This window comes from Patella vulgata, chromosome 7 (assembly GCF_932274485.2).
Source record: "Patella vulgata chromosome 7, xgPatVulg1.2, whole genome shotgun sequence".
NCBI lineage: Eukaryota > Metazoa > Mollusca > Gastropoda > Patellidae > Patella > Patella vulgata.
The window spans coordinates 27,145,015-27,166,462 of NC_065885.2; the positions used below are offsets into that span (position 1 = coordinate 27,145,015).

General features: G+C 34.8%; 1 protein-coding gene across 4 annotated transcripts in view; it reads left to right on the top strand.

Annotated features, from left to right (window-relative positions):
• Positions 1 to 21,448, top strand: part of LOC126827754 (atrial natriuretic peptide receptor 2) — a 215,537-nt gene that overhangs the window by 186,354 nt on the left and 7,735 nt on the right. For all 4 annotated transcript variants that reach the window (XM_050557269.1, XM_050557271.1, XM_050557270.2 and 1 more), the window contains 7 exons: positions 113 to 211; positions 521 to 598; positions 8,489 to 8,593; positions 11,600 to 11,671; positions 12,411 to 12,576; positions 15,062 to 15,217; positions 20,185 to 20,356. In XM_050557269.1, coding sequence (XP_050413226.1) covers positions 113 to 211; positions 521 to 598; positions 8,489 to 8,593; positions 11,600 to 11,671; positions 12,411 to 12,576; positions 15,062 to 15,217; positions 20,185 to 20,356 — 848 coding nt within the window. The remainder of the gene's footprint in view (positions 1 to 112; positions 212 to 520; positions 599 to 8,488; positions 8,594 to 11,599; positions 11,672 to 12,410; positions 12,577 to 15,061; positions 15,218 to 20,184; positions 20,357 to 21,448) is intronic.

Below are 21,448 nucleotides of genomic sequence, written 5' to 3' on the forward strand. Positions count from 1 at the left end.
TGGACTGTGGTGTATACCAATTTCCAAAGCTAAATATCTCAGCCATATTGTAATGTCTGCTGAAACTTGTTATAGAAATCTCCACCAGACACTTCACTGTTTCTTTTTTCAGCGTAATTCTTATATGAGTGATTGTTCTGGTGATACCATAGCCTGTCATTTAGGAGATGTTGGTAATCGACAACTTTTTACAAAAACTGGCTATTATAAGGTAATACAATTAATTTATCTGCAGAATATAGCATTAATACTCCTTAAGTGGCATTTAGCGATTGGTAACATAACAAAACTAATACAGTTATATGTGACAACAGTCACTGATTTATTATACACAAGCACAGCGTTTCGATAGGTATCCTTATATTTGTGTTTGATAACGATTAGAGGATACCTATCGAAACGCTTGTGTATGATAAATAAGTGATTGTTGTCTTATATAACTGTGTCAGTTTTGAAATAGCATTAATGTTGCTGAATTCTCCATTGTTTTTCTGACATTGTCTTTATTTTATCATTTCAGTGTGCAATTGTAGCCATTAAAAAAATTGAACGAAGTGCTATTGCTATACATAAAACATTGTTACTGGAAATAAAACGGGTGAGTATTTGAACAGCGTTTCATATATTATTGTTGCAAACTTGACTATATAGATGTACATAACATGTGGGCTACCTCAGAGAGCCTAGAAAAGCATCTACCTGTAGTTGTTTTGTTTGGATAGGACAAAAATCAAGATCATGTACTCCTGTATATAGATCTCCTCACCTTTGAAAATCAAAATAAGAGTAAGCCGTGGCAATTGTTTTGTCTGTGTAAAATTTGTCTGCCGTGACATATAGCCATAGTTCAACTGCAAAGGTTTCTTTTACATGGATGCCAATGTCAACATGGATGGATCTTATTTTTTTATTTCCTCCAAACACCTAGCCACACTTTCTAAACTCACTAGTGATATATCTAAACCTTTTTTTTGGGGGGGGGGGGGGGAACCGGCACATTCTAGTAGAGGGTACAAAATAGATTTTATTCCTGGACTGAGTGGGTTCATCCTAAATAACAGTTGTGTTCTTTTTCTAAACATCCCAGGATGAGCTTTAATGTAAACAGTTTGCCCATGATCAGTTTTTAATGTCTTGTATAAGTTATAAGTTGTCCTATTTCCTACCATAGAATAAAGATGTGACAACACATATGACATGACTTCCTTGTTGCCTGGCAATATATATTTCTATAATAACACTAATTAGATTTTTTAATGGAATATAAAAAAAGATTTTTCATACTAATGAACCAATAAATATGACTGAGTTATGGCTGTTTAGGTAATAGATATAAATTGAACAAGAATACTGGAGATTTCTATATTATTTTATTACAGTATAAGAGCTAAATCTGCCTATTACAGGTCTTTCTTTTGGCCATAAGTGTTGTATAGATTATTAATTAAACATTTATTCACATATCAAGCCCATAATTAACTCTCTAGAACATCACACGGTCGGGTTTTTAATGGCTTTAAACACGATCACCATTTAATAATTTATTTTAAAAATGGATAATCAAGACTTTTTTGATTATCGTAACAATGATAGCGATGGAAATTGAGATAATGCTATTCTTATCAAAATGTCAAATTTTTAATATACATTCTTTTTTTCGTTATCTATTTTCAAACTATTAGAGCAGGAATTATCATCTCTTTATCTAAATCTTACATAATGCATCTTTAATGTTGTCGTAATTTTTGAATATCCCTGTTATTTCATCTATACTCTTCAGCAGTAGTCCTATTGGACTAGGGGGGTTGGATGGCTGAATGGTTAGCGTGCACGCGCTGTATCATAAAGTCTGTCATTGAGTCGACTGGCGTGGTTTCGAATCCCCGGTTGTACGTGACAAGGAGTAGGGTCGCCTGTCCAACCTCGTGGGTTTTCTCTGGGTCTTCCGGTTTCCTCCCACTGCTAAAGACCCCTACGTGCAAGCGAATTATTGAAACAAAATTAAAACCATATGTTAGTCCCGAAATGACCTAGTTTGTGTTGAGTGGACGTTAAACCCCATTTCTCTCCCTCTCTTCTATTGGGCTAAAGTTGATCCTAAGTTATTGTTTCGACATACATTGTTATACTCACTTATGTTCTTAAAGGATTTTTGAAAGATAGTTAGTACTGGGGTAAAGATGACCCATATCGATTTGGAGTGATTTAGTTTAGAGAATTTGAAAGTTATTATCTAGAGGTCTTTTGGAATAAGCTAAAGATTGTTGATAAATGGATATTGCTCTATTCATACTCATTCTTTAGCGCTAATGACCATTGGTGACAAAAGTTGGATTGATTTATTATTTGAAGTTTGGACTTCTATTTCCCCAACCTTGCATAGGGCTACACAGTAAAAAGAGAAGAAAATGGTCTTATTACAGGATGGACAATGCAGCATTTAGTTGCCTGTCATATTTTAAGTAACACATTTTGGATGAGTTATAATCTTGCTGTATAAATTCCCAAAATTGGAAATCAAACCAAATACCATTATACAAAAGAAAATACTGCCATGTTTGGTGAAAACATATGAAATAAAAAATCTGTTGTTCTGATTTTAGAATGATTTAAAATACCTAAAGTTTTCACAGACTTTTCTAAGGGAAGAAGTATTATGATATTGAATAGTCAGAAGAGAGTTAAAGGTCCCTAGGAATATGAAAATTTTTAAAAGAAGGAAATTTGAAGGTTTGGAAAAATAACAAAATTAGGGTAATCATTTGGAGGCTTCTGGTTTTCAACCATCAAAATATTAATAAAAAAAAGTCAGATAATCAGGAATACAATTAGGATAGGTAGACAAAATATTATCTATATCCACAAAAGGAAATTATCTTTCTGATTTGTGGTATAGGGTAAAACAATTTATAAAGCAAGCAGAATGTCCAGGTTCTTCCTGCCATTATACTTTAAATATCCTTTGGGATTTCACATATCCAAGCTCCTTCAGAGAACAGACATTGATTGTAGAATTTAAAGTATTCAAAATCCCTTGGATTTATATTCTCATTGATAGATTACTGTTAGCTCGGACACTCAGACCATGATAAATAAATTAATTAGATTTAAAGAGTAAGTTTATAATAATAATTGTATTCACCACCCTGGAGATTATGCGCTTGATTAGATTCCTATATATGTGTAAAGCTGGGGCGGTTGTTTTATATCTACTCAAGGGACTTATTTAAAACCTTCCCCAACTATTTACTGTCAATTGTTCTATCAGTATTTATGAGAACTAATAATGAAAGAGATTGAATTCTTTGAAACGTGCCTTTAATTGGAAATTTGAAAATAAAAGCGACTTTATTTATCTGGGTTGTTTCAAGTTAAACTGCTCTAGTTTTTTGTTTTTTTTAAGTTTCATTTTTGTGAGTAAAATCAATAATAATGTAAAAGCTAAACAATGAGATAATGTTTGAAATGTTGACTTAATTCATTTATAAAGATATATAAAACTTAATAATTCTACGTGAATTGAATGTCTGTTAATATTTTTTCTAAATGACTTACAACTATAGATGAAGGTCTGTCTTACTGTTTCAAACAAAAAAAAACTAACAACCAATTGCCAGTTTTCTCACTCTATGATAAATCTTGTCTACATGCCACGCTTGGGCACAATAGTATTCATGTCCACATGCCATGATGGGCACAATAGCATCCATATCTATAGTAGTTTTAGCCTAAATGTTAGAGCAAGGCAAAGAAAATATATTCCTTTATATAATTTAATTTTTATACCTGCACATTTACACAGTTGGAACATATTGTGAAATGTTTGAAACTGTCATATTTTTTTGCTAGCAAGGTTTAATGTTAAGATAACTTTTGAGTTTCGGGTGGTCTGGTGCATATGTCACTGACTCAATAACTAACACATCCTGGGTTTGAATCTATGTTGGCCTGTGTAGTCTTTTGTATGGGATAAAAGGCTTAGTTTCTGTGTATGACAATGGTAGCCATGGGTGTCGATTTAGAATCGGAAGGGAGTTGGGGCGAATAGGTCTCTGTCCCCCCCATGATTTTGATCGCCAGGACAGATTTTCAGGTTTATATCCACATGATGGTGAGCTTGTTTCTACGTATCTGGAACTGAAGCGGAACTTGGAACAAGAATTGCCATTCTTCAAGCGCCAGTTTTCGGCCAAATCTATTTCACTTGTGCACGAAGCGTTCCTCATTATGTCACCTGAAGTGAGGCAGATGTTCCCTTCTGTCGAAGCTCTTCTCATCTCACACTGATGAACCCTGCTAGTTCCTGCTCAGCCAAGTGATCCTTCAGCACTCTGCGCCGTATCAAAACTTGGCTGCGCAACTCCATGACGCAAAACTGACTGAACCACTTGATGGCGTGTGTGGTGCATAATGACCCCCTTCATGTCGCCAAGATATTCAAAGAGAAGTCCTGATCGTAGAATGAACGTCTTTGGACGATTCACTTAACTTCATGAACAATTAATATTTATGCAGCTTTGATGTAGGTAGTCAATTTTTCCATATTGTCATCATATTACCCCTAGTTACAGCCTTCATCGAAATAACACTGGTACAGTAAACTGTTCGTAACTATTAATTTTGTTTGGTAATGAAATGTTCCAGGTTCCAGGGTTTGTCCGTCCCCCCCAAAAGTTATGACAAATCCACACCCTTGATGGTAGCATGTTAAAGTTTGGACAGTTTGATTCGGAAATAAGAGTAGGCTGTGGGGCCACTGACATGGCAAAACTTCCCGCAAAACACACTGCATGGTATATGGCCATTTTCATTGGTTGGTGCTGGAAAGTTCATTTTATTTCATCTGAAACATGTATTTACCCAAGATACAACGTAATCTGAATGCAGCGTTATTTCATTTCTTTATTTGATATGTAAGGTTGTTTAACATTTATAGGGCCTACTTTTAATAAATACATAAATAATATCATGGGGCCTTGGTTTTTGGCATAATATTTTTGTCCCCCGCCTTTCGAAGAAAGCAGGGGACTATTAAAATGGGTTCGTCTGTCTGTCTGTCTGTCTGTCCGTCTGTCTGTCTGTCCGTCACACTTTTTGGGACACAATAACTCTCTTCCTAATTGAGCTAGAATGTTCAAACTTGGTGTATGTGTTTATTAGGTCAATGCCTTGATGGAGTTCGAAGATGAGCATTTTCCGCTTAGGGTAAGCAGAGATAAGCAATTTGATTGGTTGATGCTTTGGGACACGATAACTCTCTTCCTAATTGGGCTAGAATGTTCAAACTTGGTGTATGTGTTGATTAGGTCAATGCCTTGATGGAGTTCGAAGATGAGCATTTTCCGCTTCGGGTAAGCAGAGATACGCAATTTGATTGGTTGATGCTTTGGGACACGATAACTTTTAATTGAGCTAGAATGTTCAAACTTGGTGTATGTGTTTATTAGGTCAATGCCTTGATGGAGTTCGAAGATGAGCATTTTCCGCTTAGGGTAAGCAGAGATAAGCAATTTGATTGGTTGATACTTTGGGGCACGATAACTCTCTTCCTAATTGAGCTAGAATGTTCAAACTTGGTGTATGTGTTGATTAGGTCAAAGCCTTGATGGAGTTCGAAGATGAGCATTTTCCGCTTAGGGTAAGCAGAGATAAGCAATTTGATTGGTTGATGCTTTGGGACACGATAACTTTAGTTCTAATTAAGTGAGATTGATGAAACTTGGTGTATAGTTTCATTACAGTAATACCTTGACTAAGTTTGATAATGAGCATTTTCTGCTCAGGGTAAGCAGAGCGATACGCAATTTGATTGGTCGAGACTTTGGAAAACAATAACTCTCCTACTTTGATTGTTAGACTATAAGTAAAGATATACTGTTTGATTGTTCAATACTTTGTAAAAGATAATTTGTGATAAATTTATATGTGTCCTCTAATTATTTTCCTATTTCGGCGGGGGACATCAGCCTCACTGTTGGCTTGTCAATCCTGATTTAGATTTGCTTGCTGTTTATTTCTTGCTCATTCACGTACACATTATACAACTGAAATTGCTTGTCTTTTCCAGATTTATTTTATTTAGCCATTTTGAAATAGATATTATTTTTTTTTCATATAAACGAAAACAAAAATGGAATCAGACCAGTTTATAATATCTGTATTTCATAAAAGCAAAAAATACTCATTAAATATATATTAAGAGACATCCTAAATAGGTCCATTAAATGCATATTAAAAGACATCACAAATATAAAACGCAATACACTCATTAAATATATATTAAACATACATTATGCAAGCGCTAAATCTGTCTATTGCAGGTCTTTCTTTAGGTCTGAAATGTTATCTAAATTATTAATTAGACATCAATTAACCTATCCAGACCATAATCAACTCTAGATGGCATTGCTAGTCTGCGATGTTTAGGGAATTATGAGCCGATTTACTGCATAACTTTCCTTCACGATTTAAAGATTAAATGGATAATCAAGACTATGCTATTTATCGTACTTGATGATCGAGGCTAGGCGGAAATTTCAATCGCTTAGTTCTCGGTTCATAGTTGATCAATTTGAATGAAATTTTCAGCAAATTGCCTTTACATTATCTAGTTTTTAACTATTATAGTGAGAACTGCCAACTCATTATTGAATCTCCCATAATGTATCTTTAAGAGACATCCTAAATATAAAAACTCAGTAAATATATATAAAAATCATATCGTATCAAATAAAGTCTGCGGAGAAATATGGTTTATACAATTTTCATTCCTCTCAAAACATTGTATTTGCGAGGAAATACCCCAAGCTATAAAAAATCTATTTAAAGAAGCCATTTTTTTGTCACGTGACTCAATTGGCAGTTGTGGCTACTGAGGGAGAACTTATTTCTTATAAAAGACCATGGTGTCTTTAATCACCTTCCATTTACAATAAATATCAAAGCCTAAGTAAATTCTGGGATTATCTCCAGCCCACTTCTTTTTCCACACTTTAGTCTCCATGGGTGTTTTTCAGGGAATCCAGTATTTTTCTAGTAAAATTAGGTGTCTCTCTACTTTCCATAGATACCAAAATTGCCATACTTTATTTTTTAAATAACCACCTGATAAATACTTTTGTGGGAATGTATCTTTAAAGTAATGATGTATCATTTGAATTTATCACACCTTCTCACAGTTTAAGATGTACTCAGATTGATTATTTGACATATTATTAAGACCACAAAATCGAAATACCAATGCTAGATAACCTCTCAACTTGGATTCAATCAATTTAAACAGGCCTATCCATTCTATTCGCCCAAAACAAAATAGCTGCAGGCTTATTCCATAACGAGCAGCATAGATTAATGAAGTTTCAATTTAACATATCTTTGTAAATACAGAATGGAATTGAACCATTTTTGAACCAATATTCACATTAGAGACTCATCTTTCACAATATTGTAGTTTGCAAGGGATTCCTATCGTGCTAAAATGAAGCATTAAGACTTTGAATTGCTTATCATGTCAAAAATTGTTTATATAATTTCTATATCTTAAATTGATTATAATTTCTAAAAAAACGTATGTGTCAATCCTATTATAATCTAATTATAACAAGTGGTTGATAGATTTGCCTCTTTGTTCTTATTTTTCCCGATATACTGTTATTAAATTTGATTAAACCTCTTAATTATAGTGACATTAGAAAATATTTTTTCAGAAAGGTTTTCCATGAATATGGTTTCAAAATTAGGTGCTTTTAACTGCTATTTCAAATAGGAAATGATATCGGTAGGCTAGATAATTAATTATAATCTATCACTTAGTTTAAATTCACCAAGGACTATAGGCAACCTAGAACAAATTGCTAACAGCGGTTACTTAAAATAACGTTAGAGGTGAGGCACTGAATTATATTCAACCGCTGGACATGTGGAGTGGCAAAAGTCTGACATGAATATGCCAATGGGATATAAATATATGGTGAATCAAACTAAAAAAATATAAAATAGAGTGTTTAATTCTTAAAGGTATCCGCCACTGTAACTTTTGTGACTAAGTTAATGAGGGGGCATGCAAACATTTGGTTCTTTTTAATTACTCTGATTTGTGAGTTCACATATGCGTTGGCCAAGAAAATTCCAACCTTAGATTTCTTGAGTTCACACAACTAAAATAGTGTTGTATTTCTGTGTTAGAAACACTGGACAGATGACTCTGTTCTGAAATCCAAGTACAAATTGTCATGGAATGGCTATAATAGTGATAGGTACCATGTATGCTGCAGGGTGTGCATGCTCTTTCTACAACACCCGATAGTATCGAGTCAGTTCGTCTTCCCATTTTCATTTGAGCAATTTACTCTTGTAGCCTTAAGCAACTTATATAAAAGCATAGCACTTGTGGTTCTTGTACAAGACATTAATTGGGAATCCTAATTAAATTTGATATTCCTACTTGTGTATTATTAAAATTAATATAAATCTTTTACTATCATTTCAGATAAAAGACTTACAGAACGACCATGTAGTGAGATTTCTTGGCGCTTGTATAGATCCACCTAATCTATGTGTATTAACGGAATATTGTCCCAAGGGTTCTTTACAGGTAATATTCATTAAATAATATACATTTATACATATCTAATGATTCTTTGTGGAGCTGGATATTGTCCCAAAGGTTCTTTATAAATAATTTTTATTAAGCAATGTAAGTCTAATGATACGTGATACGTGATTTTTATTAAGCAATGTATTTTTACATGTCTAATAATTACTAGATGAGTTGGGAATTATTTTTGTCCTTTATTGCTGCCTATGGAAGTAAGTTTCTGCGATAAAATTAATAATTTTTATTAAGCAATGTAAATCTAATGATATTTTTATTAAGCAATGTAATTTTACATGTCTAATGATTACTAGATGAGTTGGGAATTATTTTTGTCCTCTATTGCTGCCTATGGAAGTAAGGTTCTGCGATAAAATTGTTATAGACTTGTGTTCGGTTGAATATTATGTTAAATAATGGGATCCAGTTTGATTTCTTAAGGGTGGGTATCAGTGGCATACAGAGCGGGTGGGAGTGCATAGGGGTTAGGGAGATTGCTCAGGGAATCCATTTTGGGGGAGCATCCAATCAACAATTTTTTTTTTCATTTTTGAATTATCACTGTTAAGTTTGTGGTACCATGTGTAAATTGACTTCATTTCTGAATGTACAATGCCCTATACTTTTGACATCAAATATAACATATCACCATGACATTCTGTGAATAGTAAAATTTAAATTTCATCATAATTTAAAAACACCAAGCACCTAGTGGTAGACTGATCAAACAATTGTAATCCTATGGCAAATGTAGTTCTAGACTACTTCATCATTGCATCCATGGAACTGACGGGTGATTTGTCTCGTTCATAGTTTCAATAGTTTTGTCCTTGTAGTAACAGACATATTCACTGATTGATTAGTATTGATAATCTAAGATAATTCTCGTATAGTTTGATTGTCTAAGTCTTAATTGTGAGTATAGGTACTCTCTTACCAGCACTCCGTATTAAGAATAATTTTTTTCAGATGTAAGCTCGATTTTTCAAGTTCCATTCAACACATAAGAAAAAAAACTTCAAAGTTAATGTTAACAGGTTCGAACACTTGCTTCTGTATCGACTGAACCAATCCGTATTTTCATTGACATAAAAAAGATTTTTTCAAGACCGACTGTTCTTTATTCCTAGTTTTTAATGTTGAGGTTCGGTAATGAGTAAATCTAGTTTATACAATTACCCAAAGTCTTTGAACTATTGAGGATTCCTGGAAGGGTCAGTGAAATCAATGAGTCATTGACTTTTAATGACTTTTTAATGTTCATCCAAAAGTTCAATAAAATCGAACTTGGAGAACCTTTAAGTGAAATGGTTGATTGATTTCAGACCTTGTATCGACTTATTGGGTTTCTAGCTATTGATAACATTCAAAGTCCATTCCTACTAAGTAATACTAATCTTAAAACAATATAAATGAAATAATAGTAAAAAAAATCCCAGCCATTTTGTTTTCAAATTGTAATTTATATACTGTTTAAGCAGTATTTATTAATTAAGCACATTGAATTAGTCATGGCAGTTCTATGGAAGACATTTAATTTAACAAGAAAATGAAATGAAATGGGGTTTAATGTCCTACTGTTTGCTCCAACTGGGCTAATGAAGACAGGCATATTCCATACAGTGTGCTATGGGGGAAATTTTGCCCTGGCAGCAGCACTATGGCCTACTCTTATATTGAATTCCAACATGCATGCCAATGTATACATGGAACCTTGGTTTTTGTCTCATCCTGCATCACTGACAAGGGGAAACCACATCGGAAAATCCTGATGAACTTTCTCGACCAATGCAGGGATCGAACACGCGACCTTCAGGCTAACGAGCCAGCATCTTACCCCCGTGGCTCCCTAGTTAATCAGAACTATGTTTCTATAATGACTCTGTTGTCACATTAAAGCACAATATTTATACAGTTTGTTCATGGAGACTAAATTCCGTTTTTGTTGTTGTTTATTAAAATTTTAACATCCAATACATTATTTATGATATTATGGACGGATACAGTCGGAAATAACGAAATATATAAACCACTTAACTAATCAAAATAGTTGTAACAACTTATAAATAAGTTTATTACCGTATAAATAAACAATATGAATCTCTAATGTAATGAAACAGTGTGTATATATATATATATATACGGTAACCAAAGGGTATGTTGTAAATAATTATTGTTAATTAATATATGGGATTTCACTGATTTCAGTATATTTACAACACAGTGTATATAATTATCTTATGACAAATGGGAGGGGTGGGGGGATGAGATGATCAAGTGGTCTGAGGTCTGTAATTGAGTCAAGTGGTGTGGTTTCAATAACAAGCTTGCATGTGACAAGGAGTAGGGTCACCTTCCCGACCTCATGGGTTTCTTTACCAGGTCGTCCAATTTCCGCCTGCTGCTAAAGACAGCTACTTGCAAGCGAATTATTATGAGAAATGAAAACCATTGTAGAAACCTCACTTTCAGTAATGGTCTTCCACAGAAATGTTATGATTAATTTTAAGTTTATGCTTTCTTGAAAACTAATTTCTCAAAGGTTTTTTTTCTCCTATTTTGAAAGATGGTTTCCAGGAACTGTTTTTAGAATGATTTAAATAACTTGTATATTTTCAGTAGTAATTTAGCAGCTGTAAAAGAATATTACGCAAGAACAAAAATTGCTTTCTTATTATATTATTTCGATAATGTGTTTCGATTAGAGACGTCTATATATTCTTGGGTTATTCCAATCTTTGAATCTCAACACATTTCTATTCTTTTTTTTTATCGGAAACACATATCACCAGTTTACTCCATGTTCAATTTATTTTAGAATAGCTATTTAGGACCATATTGACCTCGCTTGAACCTTGAGATCGTGTCGAAGAGATGTGTACCACTAAATCTTATTCTATAAAAGAAACTCATTAGTCCAGCTTTATTTCAATAGAACAAATTAAAACCCTTGGGATCTTTTATTACTTTGCATTTGGAATTGTATTTTTTTTAATGTATTTTCAGGATGTTTTAGAAAATGATCAGATAAAGTTAGATTGGATGTTTAGATATTCTATCATGCAAGATATAGTTCGAGTAAGTATTCAATCAATGTTGATCATAAATAATGTTCCTCAAGAACTTGCCAGAGTGTTAGTATATAGTGTCGAATAGGGGTAGATGTAAAAACTACTGGAAAATTATCCGACATGCCAACAATACTAATTTACACAGTTATAGATTCCATAACTCATTATCCCTTGGACCACCCGATATGGAAAAAAAGTCTGGAATAGCAATGCTGTTGATGATTTGGGTAATTGATCAGGAATATTGTACTTGGACTGGTCGTTTGATTTAGAGTGCCCATGGTCGAATTCCGGCGTGTGCTGCAAAAAACCTTGGGAATTTTTAAAGAGGCATTTCAGACATGGGAAGTTTTGTTCAGTTGGTAAAAGAATAATGTTTGATTGGACGTGATTTGACTCTACAGTTGCATTAGGGAGGTTTAGATTGCTTTGTTGTTGTGTACACATTAAACCCCATGTCAATCCACTCATTCAAATTAGTTGATATACAAATTGTGTGAAAATCCACCAGGCCATCGGTGACATATAAAAATGACACAGACATACCTTCTAGCACCCCTTTTGATATGCCGTCTTCATTAGCCCATTCGGAGCAGAACAGTAGGACGTTAAACACCATTTCATTTCATTTTGATATGAAAACTGATATTTTGATATTAATTTCATTTGTCCATTTACTAACATTACCTATTTTCATCTTAAACACAAAATGATTGTGGTATTTTTATGCTTTCTTTCATTTTCAGGGTATGGCTTATTTATGCGGAACTGAAATTCGTAGTCATGGTAACTTAAAGAGTACTAATTGTGTCGTAGATAGTAGATTTGTAGTAAAAATAACAGATTTTGGTTTACATCACTTCCGAACACCAGCAGAAGACCCTGCAGAAGATACTTATGCTTATTATCATCGTATGTATAATTAAATACAAAATTTCAGACGACATTTTAACAAGAAATCTACACAATATATGACAATATAAAAAAAGATATTCTGATTCTCAGATACAACCTCATCAATTGAAAGAGTGTATGTGCTTTTTTTTGTCAAAAATAAAAACATTCTCTTTCATTATCGTCTGTGATAAAGGGGAGTAGGACTATCAAACATTTCTGGTTGAAAGCAGAAGTGTACTATAGTCTTAGTTATCAAGTAAAGACCCTGACAAATGGGGTTTAATGTATCAACTGGCTAATGAAGACGTTTATATCATGGACCTTATTAAAAGGTCCATCATTATGACCAGTGCTGGATTAATCATAAGGCAAAAAAGGCACGTGCCTTATTGCCAGCCAAAAATCCAGGCAACAAAATAATAAAGTAAAACTTTTTTGATAATTATCAGGTGGTGAAAAAATGCATGCATTAATTTTTATGTAAATAAATTGAATCCTTCTTCATTTACGCGTTTGTCATAATCTAGCAAGGCAGTGAATGGGAATATGTAGGCTACTTATAGTAAATACAGTACTTGTCAATGTTCTGAATTTGTTTGTAATAAATTTTCTGTTGCTAAATTTAACTTAATTCCTTTTGTCAATGAGCCCAACATATCTGTATTTTCAGGCCACCTATCAAAATGTGCCTTAGGGCCAGCAGAGCCTTAATCCGGCACTGGTTATGACAATGCAGTGTGCTATAAGGGAAATTTTGCCCTCTCAGCAGCGTTTCCACATACTCTTCATCAAATTCGGTTTACCAAGGGGGGATCCCGTGGCTAAGTGGGTAAGACGCTGGCTCGCTAGCCTGGAGGTCGGGTGTTCGATCCCTGCATTGGCCGAGAAAGTTCATCCAGATTTTCCAGAGGGCCTGGCAAGGGATGTGAAGTTGTTGAGATGGGACGAAAAACCGAGGTCCCTTGTACACATTAGCGTGCACGTAAAAGATCCCTTGGTAGTTGGAATTCGATATAAGAGTAGGTCGTAGTGCCGCTGCCCGGGCAAAATTTCCCTCATAGCACACTGTATGGCGTATGCCCGTCTTCATTAGCCCAGTTTAGGAGCAGAACAGTAGGACGTTAAACCCCATTTCATCTCATCTCATCTGTTTACCAAGGGTTCTTTTACGTGCATGTCAGTGTGTACACAGGACCTCAGTTTTTCATCCCATCCGAATGACTAGATGATGTTCCTTGCTAGGCCCTCCGTCCTACACCAATGGCAAGGGAAAACCAAACACCCACATCGATTCCCATATATCCTGGTAATTGAGCCGGCGCCTTACCCACTGAACACTATGGCTTCCCTGAGAAATTTTGTAATTTTGAGCACATTTTGCTCTAAAAATTGCTTCACCCTTTCACTGCGTATACCCGGTAGTACCGGGTATTATAAAATGTCGGTAAAATGCCCGTACCCGGTATTACCATGTACTCAGTAAAGCCCTCGCTAAAATTAGTACCGTAACTGCAAGTGCCATCTATTGTATTTTCTATACACTAGAACATATTTCCACGTGTTTCAAAGCGGCAAACCGTAAAATGGCGGAGTGCATAGTGACAACGTAGACGATGCACTCTCGACGAAGTCATGAATGACGTCTTGCTGACCAACACGTGGACAATTTCGAGGCGGGTGATACACATAATTCGTTTCCAGTTACTTGATAATGATAGTAGTCAGGACAGTGATTGGTATTATGAAGTGTGTGATTTGTTGTGCGACGTTCCGCCCATGGCTAGCTATGTCTCCCGTGCATGATGAACAAGCCCAATGTGAACACGATAGCCCTGTGTCTGCAGTAGATTCTGACAATAATTCTGATGTTGATAATAATGCTGGCCTGCTGGATCGTAAAAGACGTAGGTAATTCCTGATTCCCGAACGTGTAGATCTATTGACTGACTATATTGATAATGATATAGGACTTGGGGATGAAAGTGAAAGTGAAAGTAAAAACAAGGTATTGCAATCTGCACGTGGTCATGGCAGCGGGAGACGTGATGCGCGTGTTCGCGGCGCCATTGCTCATGGCTGCTATTGATATTTTTGTTCATTTTATATATCTTTATCAAAATCCAGTGAAAAAAACAATATCTTTTAAGTATTTCATGGAGAAAAATTCGTTTTCATGTTAGCTTTAGTGAGAAATGAGCAATCCAAAATGGCCGCCATGACATCACGTGACTACATTATTATGCAAATTTCCAAAATTCTATTTTTTCCTCTTAGCCCAACCTCATGCCCATCCCAACAGACAAAAAGATTTTTCATAAAAGCTTCCATAAGTACTGCTTGGCATTCAGTTCCAACCTCCCTTTTTTCCTCAAAAAAGGGTCTAGCACAGGCAGTGGATTTACGTCTAGCATTGAAAGGGTTAATTATATTCCTAATGAAAACTACAGACAATTTTTTGCAATTATGAATGATTATTATAAATTGAATATTTTCATTGCAGGACGATTATGGACCGCACCAGAATTACTTAGAATGCATCATCGACCGCCAGAGGGAACACACAAAGGGGATGTTTATAGTTTTGGTATTATATGTCAAGAAATAGTGTATAGAATGGGTGTATTCTATTTAGCGAACTTAGATCTTAGTCCCGAAGGTAAGTGAATTTCATGGGTTTTCAATTCTTTGTAGTTGTATACATATTTTACCTTCACATTTGTTATAGCATGGTGCTGTCGGTTTGCAATTAAAATATATATAAAAATAATCTTCTTATATAGTGCTTTGACCTGCTCTGTGGCCCTTCACATAATTGTATATAAGTTTAAAAATTAATATAGGGATAAAATTATTACAAAATCCATATAAAACTATAAACTAAATTGAAGGTTACAAAAAATAAAAAAAAATAATATTGGGATAAAATTATTACAGAGTCCATATAAAGGTATAAACTAATTGTAAGTTACAAACAATATGCAAGTTTGAAGAAATGTGTTTTTAATCTAGATTAGGGCTTTCTTTTACATCATAAGGCAATTTGTTCCATTTAGCAAATGAAGACGAGCAACTGAAGACAAGATGAGCATACACCATGCAGGTTGCTGTGAGGGGACTTTTGCCTGAACATGTCATTGTGCTCTTCACTGAAAAACAACTTGTACGCAGGGCCTTGGTTTATTGCCCATCCGAACGACTAGACAGTGTTCCTTGCCAGGCCCTCCATCCTGAATCACTCACAAGGGGAAACATTTTTTCAGCTAAATAGTTCATCAAAATCCAACTTGTACATAGGACCTCAGTTTTGTGTCCTATTCAAACGACTAGGCATGTTTCTTGCCAGGCCCTCCTACATTACTGAAAAGGGGAAACATTTTTTTCAGTTAAATTAGTTTTTGTTTTGTAGAATGGCCATCATAATTACCTTACACATAAAAGTGGGAGCTGCGTTGGCTCAGTGAGTAAGATGTTCTCTCGCTAACCTGGATGTCCCGTGTTCGATCCAAGTATAGGCCAAGATTTTCAGGTGAGGTGCCTCTTGTCAGTGGTGCAGGACAGAGGGCCTGGCAAGGGATGTGAAGTTGTTGAGATGGGACAAAAACTGAGGTCCCGTGTACACATTGGTGTGCATGTAAAAGGTCCCGTGGCAGTTGAAATTCGATGTAAGAGTAGGCCTTGGCGCTGCTGTCCGGGCATATTTCCCTTATAGCAGTGTTATGGCTGTCTTCATTAGTCCAGTCGGAGACTCAGAACAGTAGGATATTCAACTCCATGTCTTTTCATTTTATTTACACACTAGCAGGATACCCGGCTTCGATCGGGGGTCATAACTCCGAAACCGGAAGTGGTAGACTACGCAACCTGGTCTATGTTACTCCCCAGTCCGAGCTACCCCTATACCCCAAATTTCAGACTCTGGGCAGACCTAGTGTAGCCGCCAACCCCGAACAGACCGGCTTCGCTCTGGGGGTAATAACTCCGAAACCGGAAGTGGTAGACTAACGCCACCTGGCCTATGTTACTCCCCGGTCCGAGCTACCCCTATACCCCAAATTTCAGACTCGGGGCAGACCTAGTGTAGCCGCCAACCCCGAACAGACAGACTTCGCTCGGGGGTCATAACTCCAAAACCGGAAGTGGTAGACTAACGCCACCTGGTCTATGTTACTCCCCGGTCCGAGCTACCCCTATACCCCAAATTTCAGACTCGGGGCAGACCTAGTGTAGCCGCCAACCCCGAACAGACCGGCTTCGCTCGGGGGTCATAACTCCGAAACCGGAAGTGGTAGACTAACGCCACCTGGCCTATGTTACTCCCCGGTCCGAGCTACCCCTATACCCCAAATTTCAGACTCGGGGCAGACCTAGTGTAGCCGCCAACCCCGAACAGACAGACAGACAGACAGACAGACAGACAGACAAACGACAGTCACAATTTAAATATATGTATAGATAGATAAAAGTTTAAACAAGCTTGAGATAGAGTATACTGGTAATGCCCCAGTCATGACATTTTGTACTTTGAGAAGATGTTATATGTCAATTTGTGATTATAGAATGCAACTAAATATATCTGTCATGTTAATTAAGTGTGAAATCAGTAGACCTGTTCATCACACAAGAGGAAATTGCAACTAACACAAATTTCGTCAACTGTGGCAAATATTCACACAAGGGAGGTAACAGGCTTGAATTAAATTCTCCGATCCAGTGGTCACCAGTAATGATCTTGTCACATTAGCAAAAGGTCGTTGAATTGACAAGTTTTACCAGAACTGATGGTTTGACTTGTTCAATTATGCATTGTCATGTTTGAATTTAACATTGATTTTTTGTGCACACCGTGAGTTGCATTCTAACTGAAAAATAAATTTGTTGCCAATATTTTAGGATTACTTAATAAAAAAGATGTTACATTTTGTGTTACAATCATGCTGAATAACTTCCCAGTTATACAGTGTTTATAAATTATATAAAAACTATTTGGATTGATTACAAATTTTATCAGATTAATTACTTGCAATCAAATATATAGAGGATATTTGTCGTTTTAGAGTGAATAACATATTTTATTTCATCGAGAAGCAAGAAAACTTATATTTTCACGAATGCGTAGCATGAGTGAAAATATAAACGTTTTCTTGCTTAGAGATGATTTTTTGTGCACGCCGTGAGTTGCATTCTAACTGAAAAATAAATTTGTTGCCAATATTTTAGGATTACTTAATAAAAAAGATGTTACATTTTGTGTTACAATCATGCTGAATAACTTCCCAGTTATACAGTGTTTACAAATTATATAAAAACTATTTGGATTGATTACAAATTTTATCAGATTAATTACTTGCAATCAAATATATAGAGGATATTTGTCGTTTTAGAGTGAATAACATATTTTATTTCATCGAGAAGCAAGAAAACTTATATTTTCACGAATGCGTAGCATGAGTGAAAATATAAACGTTTTCTTGCTTAGAGATGAAATAAAATATGTTATTCACGACAAAACGACAAATGTTCTATTTATTTTATGATTTTACAATCATTTTAGGTAAAAACAACATGAACAACTTTAGCCAGTGGAATAACACTTTTATTTCACTGATAAAACGCGGTATTCCACTACTGATCATAAAATAAAGTGAAGTATTATTCACAATTCATTTTTGAAAACCATATACAGTTACACCAACATGTTTTGTTTTTTTTACGTCAAACTGATAATTAGCACAGGGAAAAAAATATTATTTTGAATCAGAGAACATTTTAAATATATTTTGTAGATCAAATAATACACTATTTAAGGAATAACAATTACTATGGTTTATTTCACTGGGACGACGTTTCAACAAGATTTCACAAGTCTTATCAAGCATATAACACAAATAAATAAAAGGATCGTTCGTTCGTTTCTGGAGTTTTACGTTCACTTCCACCTAAGGTGATATCGTAGACGAGAATAAAAAAAAATGAAAAAAAAATATGGTTATATATATACAGGAGCAGTGCCTCCAATTTGATGCAAAATCAGCAAGCATGAGCAACTGTCCCAAGCCGTTAAATAAACAAATGTACATAGATGGTTATAAAATGTAATTGCTATAGATACGTACAAGAATAAAAAGATCAAACAATTATTTAGAGGTATAATGAGCCACGAGCAATAGGTCCTGACAGTTAAAACATAATATATAAATATATATAGTAATTAGTTATAGATGAAAGTAACAATAAAAGATGAAAGAACAGGTGAACTGAACTGAGGTGAACTGAAGCCATAAGCAGTTAATCCTGACAGAAATGCAAGATGCAGTAAAAGTAAATTTGTAAATAATTTAAGGAAATATACAAAATTAAAAACAATAAAAAATATTAGATTAAGGGGTAATTACTTTATGAATTGTTCTGAGATGATGTAAACTACATTTTAATGATGGGTCCCTGTTTGGTTTTGGTTCATGCCTACGTATATTAATTGCTTCATGGGTTCTTCTGTTTCATTTGTTGTGGCAGTTAACTGCTAACTTTTTGACATTTGTCCAGTTCACTCGGTGGCGCGGGTTTTCAATCAGGTGTTTGGCAATGGCAGATTGGTTGGTGGGGGTTTTCAACATGTGTTATTTAATTCTGATGTCTAGTGGTCTTTTCGATTCCCCAATGTATGATTCCCCACAGCTGCAACTTACTTGATAAACACACCTTTTTGGGGAGATGGATTTGGTGGGGGTTATCTTTCCATTTGCTTTTATTAATTCTTTGGTTGTCGTGCCAAATAATAGTGTGTTATTTGATTATGTTCCAATTACTAAATGCCATTCAAAGAATACATTTTGTAGATGTTTCATGGTAAAATAATAAGATCTTGTAGATGTCTGTAAAAAAAGTTGTTATTTATAAAGTAATGAGTAATAGTAATTAATGAGTAATAGTGATTAATTACTTTCATTGTAAAAGTAATTAATTACATTGCTAGAATTTAAAAAAAAGTAGTTGCAGTAGTTACATTTTAAAAGTAATAACAGTATTAAATTGCATTTGTAATGGGGGGGGTTTGATGGCCAAATAGTTAGAATGCGCGCGCTGTATCATACGGTCTGTCATTGGGTCAACTGGCGGGGTTTCGATTCCCCGGTTGTATGTGACAAGGAGTAGGATCGCCTGTCCAACCGCGTGGGTTTTCTCCGGGTCCTCCAGTTTCCTCTCACTGCTAAAGACCCCTATGAGCAAGCGAATTATTGAAATAAAATTGTGTTAGTCCCGAAATGACCTAGTTTGTGTCGAGTAGAGTTAAACCCCATTTCTCTCTCTCTCTCTCACATTGTAATGTAATGAATCATCCTGATTGTAAAATGCACATAAATTTACTTTGGTTGGAATTATTGTTACCGGTACATGGTGTTAACCATCTCTAAAAGTTGTCTGAGACAGATTAGTGAGCACTCTTACTTAGTGTATAAATTCTCCCTAACGTAGAACTCCAAATAGTTTACCTTAACTTTTATTATTTATCTTCATGGTCTCCATTTCCTGGTCAAACTGAAGACATATTTAACACCACATAAAAGGTAATCCAGTACAAAATCATTTTCATTTTATTTGAACTATCTCTTTTTAAATTTCCAGAAATAAATGAGAAAGTCCGTAATGGTATGAAACCATATTTTAGACCAACATTAGAAGATTTTGACTGCCCGTGTGATGAATTAGCAGGAGTTATTAGAAAATGTTGGGCAGAAGATGCTTTAGAGAGACCAGACTTCCATGCTTTAAAATCCATTATCAGAAAATTGAATAAGTAAGTAGCTTGTTACCTATAAAAATTATCAGTTTAAAGGCGTAATATTTTGCTTAAAAATCAATATATTGAGGCTAGTCTTTGTAATTTGTTGATACTTGTGTATAATAAACAATCATAGAATTTTATTTTGTAGAAGTAACCTATCAGACATTTTTAGTTGGGGTGAGGACAGGGCACCAGAAGTCGCCATTAGCTTAATCCAGTTTACATCAATTCCACATTTTATCCAATTTAATTAAGCCTTTTTAATACTTGACTTAGGGACTTTTAATTCTTTAATCCTGTTACAATAGCATATGAGAAATGTCAACACTTACTGTACTTATAAGAATAATAATGTGTTATTCCTGTCTTAATTAACCTAGTCACCCGATAAGACAGAAATATTCAGTATGGGTTGCATCCAGCCAGACGTATCGATATGAAATTATGGTTTAATCTTGAGTATACAGATTACTATTTCTCTAGGGAAATGATCAGTAAAAGCTATCAGTGATAAAATGAAGGTTGACATGGAACAGGTTACTTATTTCATCCTCATGTTCGAGTTATTGCTCGATGATGACAATTAGAACTGACCTACTGTAAGAACGAGTATAATGCTTTCTGGCCCATGTGTCTGTATGCCAACCATTAGACCTATAGGTGTGAGTTTCGATAATTTATACATAATATTACCCCTAAAGTAAATTTTAAAGGTAAATAATAAAATACTCCAAAATATATTATTCCTCACAGAAATATTCATTTCGATCACTTTCATTTCTTCCCCCAAAAGTATATAAATATTAGAAGTAGAATTAATTACTGTACAGGTATAATGTCACAAAAATCAACGTTCAAATATTGGCCTTGGATCACTGTTAGTCAATTTCTTTTTTTGAAATAAAAAGAGGAATATAATGCCTAAAACTAAAAATTAATTTTTCATTGTTTAAACATGATGGTAAAAATATTGTATTCTTTCAATTTAATATGTATTTATAGCCATATTAATTTACCAGTCTTGATTGACTGGCAATAAATTGACCAAATGGAGAACTTCGACGTATTTCAAAGACTTTACAGTTAAATTTAGAGTTTTTAATG